The 11,205-nt window shown below is 34.4% G+C and overlaps 1 protein-coding gene across 1 annotated transcript; it reads right to left on the reverse strand.

The window, feature by feature from the left end:
• Positions 1-4,455: 4,455 nt before the first annotated feature.
• On the reverse strand, positions 4,456-5,965 carry LOC121977858 (transcription factor MYB36-like). The gene is made up of 3 exons (XM_042530267.1): positions 5,784-5,965; positions 5,323-5,452; positions 4,456-5,215 (listed from the first exon to the last, which is right to left on the reverse strand). The coding sequence occupies exons 1-3, from the start codon at positions 5,917-5,919 to the stop codon at positions 4,546-4,548; spliced, it is 936 nt and encodes a 311-aa protein (XP_042386201.1). The 5' UTR covers positions 5,920-5,965; the 3' UTR covers positions 4,456-4,545.
• Positions 5,966-11,205: the final 5,240 nt, after the last annotated feature.

Consider the following 11,205-nt stretch of genomic DNA (forward strand, 5'->3'; position numbering starts at 1 on the left):
CGACTCTGCGCCATATGCTCACGAATTAATTTATAGGTGTAAGAATTTTTTTTTTTTTTCCTATAAACATGGGTCCGCTAGAAATCCATCCCTGCGTCAAGCGATGCGGGACCATGGGATTCCCGCAACACAGCCACATCTCCCGGAAGTAGGGTTAAAATTTGATTCGATCGTACTAATTAAATTGAAAATCAAACCAATTAAATTAATAAATAATAATAATTAATTTATTTTTTTTATCAAATTAATCGATTTTAACAGTCGATTGTGCTATTGAACATCCAAAGTATTAAAGTAGTAAAAAATAATTAATGACATATCAGTTAATTATTATTGGGCAGTCGGGATCATTAATCCAAGTATCAATTTAATCAAAGTTTAAATTTAAAAATTAAAATTAAACCGAATAAATTGAATAAGTAATATTTAAAAAATAAAATTAATTGAATTTATGATGGATTATTTTAATTTTATTAAGAGTAGTCGGAACTAACTCAGATGTAAACAATTCGGCTAAACCTTATCCATTTTATAAGAGCACGATAATCCAAGGTGGCTTTCTGTGATACCATGTGGTCTTGTTGTATTCCTAAGTGGGTTTATTGTCACGCCAATGTGAAGTTGCTACAAGTATAACTAGAGTTTCCCACTCGAAAGGTCTCTTTTTCTTTAGTTGTCTTGGGACATATTTATAGGTTTTTAGGTTTGTATTCACATTGTCTAATGTTGACACATTTACAGGGATGTGGTGGGACAATGTGCCTTAAACTTAAGGGTATCCATAGTTATTAGAGTCCATTGAGAGCTCCTTCGTTGTCATATCTGTGTCACGTCAAAAGTTAAAAACCTCACACCCCTTTCCATTATCAAAAAAACCTCTCAATAACTTCTTCATGAATCTTACACTTTTCATTATATATATTTCATTATCTCTCATTCATATTTATATTTTATATAATTAAATTTTAATAAAATTTAAATACATAAATTACTAACATAAAATAACTTTCATAAATGAGAGTTGAGGAAAGAAGTCGAAAGCGAAGATAACAATGAGATGAATGAAAAAATATGAAATTATCAATCATGTATTTATAAAAAAAAAAATTAAAAAGATAAATTTAACCGTTGAACAACGGCTAAAATAGTCTTTGTTCAACGGATAAAATAACTGTTGTTTTTTTCTTTACAATTATTAACAAAAATAATATTAAAACAAAAACAAAAAGTCGAGCTCCGTAATCACAGAGCCGCTGCCACCTTACAGTGGGAGTTCTGAAAGAGCTCCCACTTGGGTGCTCTAATTGAGCCATGTGGCATGCCCTAGAGCAATGGTGGTGTGGCAAGAGGTTTGACAATTCGCTCATACAATAAAAATTTGATTCTCATGCAAGGTGAATTTGTAGAGATCAAATTTCCGATGATGTATATTGTGCTTATTAGGATGTATACTAAAAGTCTAGCTTTTGGTATAAACATTTATCTAGAAATAAGAATCACATTGGTCAAATGTCTACATTTATGATAAATGTAGTTGTTCAATTAATTTATATTGTTGATAACATAGTGTGTGGTGTCACACACAGAGGATCATGTTATCAGTACCTTATAAATTATAAACAGTAGCTCACGACCAAAATGGAAAGGAACAAACCATTGGAAGGTCGCAGTGTAATTAGGAATTAGTTTATCTTAACTATATAATTACACTAGTACACTTAGAGTGTATTGAGTAGGACCATTAGAGGTCGTTTCTTTTATACTGATTTTATAAAGAAACAAAGACCTAAGTTATTATGGAAGTGTGTGCTCTTAATCCTAATATAATAACAAGCACATATATTTGATATTTATTTCTTTAATTTATCAATGAGTGAGATTTAGTTCGATGAATCAATAAGCCCGATAAGTTGGGAAATGATATCACTTATAGTGTGTGTTGTTGATTATAGAAGGAAACTGTGTCCTAGAGATACTAGGTTGATAATGTCCCCAAGAGGAGCTCATAAGGATTGTCATGTTAAACCCTGCAGATGGACTTAGTCTGACATGATGATAAGGTTGAGTGGTACTATTCTTGAACTAAGATATTAATTAAATGAGTTGTCAGTAACTCACTTAATTAGTGGACATTCGATATCTTAAACACAGGGAGACTAACACACTCATAATAAGAAGGAGCCCAAAAATGTAATTTGGGATTGGTGCGGTAGTTCAATAATAGTTCTCTAGTGGAATGAATTATTATTGATAAAATTAAGTTGTGTGTTCGGGGCGAACACGGGATGCTTAATTTTATCGGGAGACCAAAACCAATTCCTCCTCTTGGTCCCTATCGTAGCCTCTTATTTATAGAGTACTATACTCACCTATACCCACCTAAAAGGGGGCCGGCCAAGCTAGCTTGGAATCAAGCTAGGGTCGGCCTAAGCATGGTTTAGGGTGGTCGGCCCTAGCTTGAATCCAAGCTAGAGGGGGCCAACCATAATTAAATTAAAAAAGAATTTTAATTTTTATTATGTGGAAGATATAATTTATTAAAGAGAATTAAAATTAAAATATCTCTCTTAAAAGGATCTACAAAAGATTAAAGAAAGAGATTAGATCTCTTTCCTTATTTGTAGATTGGAAAGATATTTTATTTTCTCTTTAAAAATTATTCACATGTTGAAAAATTAAAATTATAGAAATTTATTTTTATCAACCAAGAAGGGATTATAAAGGGAAATTTTATTTTTTAAAAATTTCCAAAGACAAATAAGAAAGTTTTAATTGTTGATTAAAATTGTCTTATTTGCTCTACATGAGGTGGCCACATACAATTAATTAGGAAATTTTATTTAATTTTTCTTAATTAATTGTTGTCAAAGAAAGTTAAGAAAATTTTATTATAAATAAATTTTCTTATTTGCCAAAGCCAAGGAATATAAAAGAAGGGGTAGGGGTGCCTTCATGGGTTACAACTTCTATTGTTTTCTCCCCCTTTTCCTTGGTGTGGTGGCCGGCCCTTCCTTTTCCCTTTCTCTTCTCTCCTCTTGTTGTGGCCGAAATCTATCATCTCTTGGAGCTTGGAGGATGTGGCCGGATCAAGGAAGGAGAAGAAGGAGAGAAAGCATGCATCTCTTGGAGTTTGGTTGGTGGAAAATTCTTCATCCTTTGGAAGTTCTTGTGCTTGGCCGAAACTTGAAGGAAGAAGGAAGAAGGTGCCTAGGTGGTTCTCATCTTGGAAGATCGTTGCCCACACAACGTCCGAGGTTAGAAGAGGAATACGGTAGAAGATCAAGAGGTCTTTCTAAAAGGTATAACTAGTAATTTTTCTTTCCGCATTATACTAGTTATTTTTGGAAATAATACTAAATACAAGAGGCATACGATTCTAGTGTTTCGAATTTGTTTTCGATATAGTATTCTTTTGTTTTTCTTTTCCTTGTGATTTGATTGTTCTTTTCGGTTGACCTAAAGTTATTTTAGGAAATTAAATATTAGCTGTCCTTAAAAGGTTTTGTCTAGTCGGTGGTGATTGTTCCCATATCCAAGAAGGTCATGTGCCTCGCCACGTCAGTACTGGGAACAAATTTTGGAAATTAATATTTAATGGAATTAATAACTTAGGTGATTTGGATCAAACGTGTTAAGTTCCGCAGGAGATCCAAGTCAAAACCTAAAAGAACAAATAGATTAAGTTTTGGATCAAACGTGTTAAGTTCCGCAGGCGATCCAAAATTTAATTTAAAAGAACACATGATAGCTAGAAAAAGGTTCAGACCTTTGTACAAAATTTTTGTACAGTGGAACCTCTAGGTTTTCCGAGTAACAACCAACAGTGCTTCCTAAATTTACTTAGTGGATAAAATATAAAATCAGATCATCTATCGTGTTGTAAGCTCTAAGCTCTCGATATAAAATAAAAAAAATAAAAATTGAACCATGTGACCTAGCTCTATTCATAGGGGGAAGTTACTCCGTATCAATTACCCTTCCTAGCATTCAGGGTCATCATAGTAGTTTAGGGCTCCATGAAAAGAATGTTTCATAGATTCTCTCCATCTAACCCTATTTCACCTTCTAGTAACACATATATTGGGTGGTGCTTGAGCTCTCTCCTTGCTTAATTATGATCTCCAGAAGAGTTCTTTTAATTTTAATATTGAAAGAAAAATAAAATAAAACTAAACTCATATCTCACCTAAAGAATGAAAAAGGAGAAATAGAATCACTAGGATTTGAGATAACTGAGAGTAGCATCCATCCAAGGTTTTTATATAGGAAATTCTCAATGGATAAATTTGTCAGGTTGTTCTTATTCATAAATAGTCGATCAATATTTTGTAATAATTTTTGGCTAATGACGAATCAATATTTTGTAATAATTCTTGTATCGTGCCACTTTTATGTCTTTTGTGTCCCTTTTTAAAGCATCAGGAGTCTCATGCTTTAGTTGATAAAATCCACAACTATCGTCAACAAAATCTACATCTACTATTACAACATGCATTATGGAATCCAAACATCATCAAGACGGATGCAACCAAATTGTTTCGTCCATTACAAATCTCTGTTGTCATTTTGAAGAATAGAATCTGTCTGGAAGACTGCCGACAAGTCCCAAGAGCTCGATGCCTCCTCCTGAAATTCGCCACTAGAAGTGGCCCATGAATCCCAGCTCTCCTTCTCCCAATTGATTTGTGATCTGTAATCACACAACCCGTTCATCTCGTGCTCATCCTGCTCAAAGAACCCATTTTTATCCTCAAATATTTCATTGTTGATGTGTCGTGCAGCTGATGGGTTCATGTCTGGAGGTGAGTCAAACTGTAGCTTTGAGCAGTTCATGTCGTGCATATGGTGAAGGTTGACTTGACTGCATTCTGTTTGATAGTTTGCCTCAATGGCACAGGCATCCTTCCAAGTGCTGATATGGTCGTTGGTTTGCATCTTGGGCCAAAATGCAGGATTGTGGCACGAAGATAAGGGATTGTAGAGGCTTTGAAGCTTCATATGGAGTTGCATCCTTTCTATGACCGACGTGGGTATGCATTCTGAGTTTATGCTATCGTCAGATATTATTCCAGTAGCTCTCTGACTTGTTTGTTCTTGCAATATTGCATGATGCTTTTTATTCTTCCCGAGAAATCTCTTCTTTAACTTGGTGTTCCAATAGTTCTTGATGCCATTATCTGTTCTTCCTGGTAATTGAGCTGCTATTATTGACCACCTATACATGCAGAGTTAGATGAGTTGAGAATATATATAATTGAATGATTAATTAGAAAGTCAAGAAATCTAAAAGGTTTTGAGTTGTATGATTCAATAACTAACTACCTGCTCCCAATACTAATATAAAGATTACAAATGATGAAGTCTTCTTCCTCGGAGAAGTCACCGTGCTTGATGTTTGGCTGCAGATAATTCAACCATCTTAGTCTGCAACTCTTTCCGCATCTTTTCAACCCTGCAAGAATGGCACACTTTAAACACTTGCTATGTTACAACTTGGTTTTCAGATTATTCTCGAATAATTTCTGTTATCTTATTGATTGTTATTCATGCTTGAAAGATAAGGAAACAAATCAACAGATATTTTACTAAAGATTGAATCTTCTGAAATATAGACCACATTGAAACATCTGAAATATATATATATCATAGCAATTAGTATCAAAGTGTTTAAGAGTAAACAGGTAGCTAGTTAAACTTAGCTCATGCATGGAATAACTTGAATAACTTTCTAATGATTCAATACTTCTTTTCCTTGGAACAAAAAGCCCAACGAATTCACTAACCAATCTTATGGGGAAGTGCAATCCAGTTACCACCAGTACCATGCTCTTCAATGTAAGCCTTGAGTTTAGCATCCTCCTCAGGGCACCAAGGTCCCCTCTTCACATTAGCCTTGTCACAGCACGGAGCCCTCCCCATCTCTCTCCTCTCTCTTAGTTACACAATTTGAAAGCTTTTAATTTTGATAGACAATAGAAGAACCGTGGAACAAGACCGGGTTAAATAGGAGGAGACTGGGACAGAAAAGTTGCACAGGTTGGATGTGATGCTTAGGACAGGACAAAGCTGCTTTTGACTTGTTATGGTAGAAGGCTTTGCTGAATTGTTCTCGAGGGTTTCGTTTGTCATTGCTTTTGGCCATCTTTGCACAACTTTTCAATGCATGGCCTTTGTTCTCTAGGCAGCAGCTTCAAAGTAAATCTTTTTAGTTTGACATATGGAACTGTTGGACTATCCAAGATCTTATTAGATTGGTTAGCAAAGTTCACCACGGTGACACTGTAGATAACTTTATTGAAAGAAAAAACTTGTCATCGACTACATCCCAAATCCACTGAGCTAAAACTATTTTATAATGAGGTTAAGAGACTGATTTCCCATTACCTGTTTAATTTGTTACACCAAGAGTAATAAACTAGCTCGAAAGAAGTAGATAGATTTGGTCAACTTAAGACTATTGTATTCTTTGCTCTATTTCTTCATAATTCATGCACTGGGTTTTACCTGCTTTCAAGAAGGAAATGTGTGTACAGGGACAAAGTAATTCAAGATACCCCATCCACTTGACAACCTTTTGTTTACTTTCTACAGTAATAGCTTGAGTTGATAGTCAACATGGGGATTGTTTCCATTCACAACGAACCCTAATTAACATTTCAACAACCCTATGACTAACCTCATAATTAATCAATTATGAACCATCTTTATGCATTGCAATAGGACTTTAAAAATGAAAGAGTGATTAGTGGCCTTAAGTCTCTTTGACAAGTGGATACATATTTCCCCAATTAATTAACAAAGGGAAGTCGATGGACACCAAAGGAGAGAGAGCCTCACATTGACTTTAATAGTCTGACGTTGAGAAGGGTGCAAAGAACGATATTAAAACTTTCTAAAAAGTAAAATTTTGACACCCTAAAAGGCAATCCCTACTTTGATGATTGTGTGATTAACAAATATAGTGGGGAGGATTAGACATAAATAAGAAGAGACTTGGCTTGTGTATTTTTCTTTTTGTCCTTGCCTATTGCTGAGAATCTCATGGGGATAATCTTCCATCAGCAACAAGCCCTCTCTTGACGCTTGGGAAAGGTATATTAGGATAAGCACAAGGGATACCCAAGGGAAATGAACTGGAAATACAAAGGGAGTGAGGTATCAAGGAGGAATTTGATACACCTAATTGGATTCTAGTAAATGAAGCATTAAGGGGTTGCAGTGTCTACTAAGTTACAAGGTAGAAACTTCCACAATCTCTTAAAGTAAAGGAATAATGAATTATTTTACTGGTGTAAGTGGAAGGCGCACTTGGATATTAAATTGAAGGCCAGGTACTCAGAGTTAAGAAGACCCAGATGGAACTCTGTGCAAAAGAGCTTTTCCTTTTTCAATAAAGTAAACAATTTTACTTGATGATATTGCTCATAAGCAATGGCGATTTGTGCAAACAAACATCCAGTGAACTGATCTCGATGGCCCAGTGGGACATCACCAACCGTTCAGGTATAATCTTGTTGCCACGGAATGCACACGGAAACTGTATTTAAATAGTTTTCGGCCTAATTGTGAGAGAGATGAATGATTTGTCGACCTATCTTGGTTAGTTTGCTCAACCAAATTAGATTTCAACCCAATAAAATTGATTGACCTAATCAACTTCATACTGGCTCATCTAGCAAGCCCGACTTTACACGTTCAACACACCTACCATGTGAGTCCAATGATCATATCTATAGAGATGTCAATTTTCTCCGAATCCGATGGAAAATCGGATATCCGAACTGAATGGAGGAGGATATAGAGGGACTACCAATATCTGAACCGAATACTCAATTAATATATATATAATGTTAATTCTAATATACTTTTATTGAATAATGATAGTAGGATATAAATAAGAAAAAATATTAGTATAGAAGATATATGATGTTTTAATGGGTACGAGTATGAGGATAATATCTGATCCTCGGTATGAAGATGGAGGATATGCAAATTGTCATCCTTTATTATCCAACCTATTTTTGTCCCACTCTCATTCTTTTTGGTAAGTCTGATTTGATTGATACATTGGACTCGTTTGATTTATTCGATTCACTCAACTTCCTTAATTTATCCAGCTCGCTTGGACAGCTATACCATATTGCCTACTTGACCAGCAAATTAGCTCAGCTCATCTAGCTCATGCAAATGGACCTTCTTGATTGACCCGTGCAATTGTACCATCTTGATTGACTTGTTCAGTGAGACCAAGCGTTGTGGGTGTTCAATTGGACTAGTCGAGTCTCTAGGTTTAGAGCAATGAGGAATATGTATACATATGAAGCCTTCCAGTTTCTTCCCTTTGACGACGAGGCTGGGGTAAAGTTCAAACCTTGAATGGTTGCAACTTCACTTGACGATTCAAAGTCCCTGAAAGTTAACTTTGACCCATCATACTCTACCAAAATCCACAAGGCATGCATGACCCAGAAGTCAAAGCCACAACACTTTGTCTGCTACTTTATGACTTGGAATTATGAGAACAAGTGTTCTTTGATTTGGTTTACCAATCCCTGTCAAAAGTCTTGAGGCCAAGTATCATTGTCCAAAATGGCTACATATGTTGAAAAAATTGTTGTCGCTATGTAAGGACGCTGTTGTCTCTCCTAGCTACCATGTAGCATTTTGTACTTCTCATATATTCCATTCCTTCCTTCTTCACCAAAAGCTAGTCGTCCCATGTAATTCTACATTCTGCTTTTTCTTTATCAAACTTGACGCTTGACCATAATTGGAAGCACAATCCATCTCGTCCACCTGGTAGATGATTGATATGAGACTTTTTTTTTATCATATTTTAATAACAGCTAATATTTTGTATTTATTATATTTATTTTATATTTATGTAAAAGTAAATAAATATAATAAAATTCTAAAATGACATGTTCTGTTCTATAGCATTTTTGAATTGATTATGATAGATTATAGATATATACAACACAGACTTTCAAACATTCCTAGTTAAATATTAATATACAAAAGCAATATTAATGCATTGACACTAGCATATAAGTTATAGATATAAGATATCAAATTAAGACATGAGTATATATTAGAAAATATGTACTTAATTGAACCGTCATGAGAATATTTCATGGATTGTTATATGAGTATCATAAATATTTTCATAGTGACTATTAATATAAACATTCTTTTGACCTGAAGTCACTGCGGTTCTCTACATAAGAAATTGTGTACTTTAGTATCAATAAACGCCACCTCTAATAAGATTGATTATAAAATCATTTACAGGGTATGCAATGAGTTATGTGGAGGGATGTGAATAATGTAGATAAAATTTGTCACTTTCATATAATGGAAGTGATGTTTGTGAGCTCCTTAATTAAGTAAGACAACTAAAATGTGTTGGTCCCGGTGCGGTCGGCTAGAGGGGATGAATTGCTTGAAATTAAAAATATACCATTCTCAAAGCTTTCGACTTTTAGATTAGGCAACCACTATAATAAGCAAAGTTAAATTGTATAAAAATAAAAGAGGCTACCGAATTTTACTTAGTTACAACTAGGGAAGTTGTTAATCTAAGGCATTGAAAGCACTAATAAAATTCTCCTTTCATCGTAGGCGGAGAGTCTCTTACAAGCGTTGGAAGTACATAAAATGTAAATTGAATGAAGAATTCGAAGTACAAACTAGTCATTTGCTAACATGGCAACTCCAAGAGCCTGGATCATCTCCGGGTGCCCCCAACGTGACAAACTTTATCTCGATGCAATCGCTTCGTAACGGTTTGAAGATGAAAATTTTCATGTTCGAGCACCTATACCATGTCCGAGCTCTCGGATCGTTATTGACGTGGACCCGAAAAGTGATCCACTGTAACGAAGCGCCCGTTAGGCACCCTGGTGGTCCGGGCACCCGAAAAATCTTGTCCGAGCACCCATATAAGTCAACTTCAGGCTGACCGTCTGACGCCTTCTCCAATCGCTAGCTCCTTCTCCAGTCGATGGCGCCTTCTCCTATCGCTTGGATGATCCTCCGGCCTTTCAGAGTTGAGCTCACCCGAATCCAACTCGGACATTCTCCTCGAACAGTCTTCCGTTCCGGCTTCTCGTCCCTCGGAAGCGTCCCGCACGCCCTTCTTGCTTTACTAATATACTCTTCCGCAGCTTCTTGTCCCTCGGATGCACCGAGCTTGTCGAGTTGATTCCCTTACCATCATTCTCATCCGCTGCATCTTTCATTCGACTTCTTGTGATTCAAAGCCCTTGCACATTTAAACACAAGGATCAAATATACATGACCTAACTTGAATTGGTTGATCACATCAAAACCACCACGGGGTACTTACAATCTCCCCCTTTTTAATGTGAATTAATCCAAGTTAAGTTAGAGTTTAACAAAAAATAGTAAAATAAATAAATATGCAAATTTAAGCATTTAATACAAAAAAAATGTACTTCCCCCTAGACTTAATCTTTTCTCTCCCCCTTTGATCATATTAACTAAGACTTACAAACAAATGTGTGACATTTGTTTTTAGAAAATATGAATTTTTATGATTCAAAAGCTAATTTTTTAAAAAATAATTTTAAAGATTGTTTTTATTTTTGAAAATTTCTAAAAATATTTGTCACTATTAAACATAATATTCCAGAATTGTGATAAAAATTTTACGAATAAATAAAATTAATAAAGTAATAATTAATTATTTTATACAGAGAGATATATTTTTTTAAAAAATATTTTAAAATATATTTTGAGTTTGAAAATTTTTACAAATTTTTTTGAGTATGTAAAATAGAAAGTATTTTGGTAAAAAAATAGATTTTCGAAGATTGATTTTTTAAGAATTTTTAATATTAAAAATTAAGATCTTAGTAAAAAATTCGTAGAAAAATTCATTAACGGTAAAAAAATTTTAAAATTTTTTCTATTGAGCAGTAATTCAATCCTTTTTCATGGAGAAATTAGAATCTAATTAATTTTGAACAGAAAAGATATGAAACAATTTATTTAAAAAAGTTGGACAATTTTAAGCATGCAAAAAAATATTAAAGCAAATTAAAAAAGCATGCATAAAGATTTAACCTATGCATGATTTTGAAACTCAATAAAGGTTCCTACCTACTGCATTAATAAAAAAATTTCTTGAAATATACTTTCTTGTCACTTTTCTTATTTGACCCTTATAAAATTTATAATATC

The sequence above is a fragment of the Zingiber officinale genome, chromosome 4B, assembly GCF_018446385.1.
Source record: "Zingiber officinale cultivar Zhangliang chromosome 4B, Zo_v1.1, whole genome shotgun sequence".
Taxonomy (NCBI): Eukaryota; Viridiplantae; Streptophyta; class Magnoliopsida; order Zingiberales; family Zingiberaceae; genus Zingiber; species Zingiber officinale.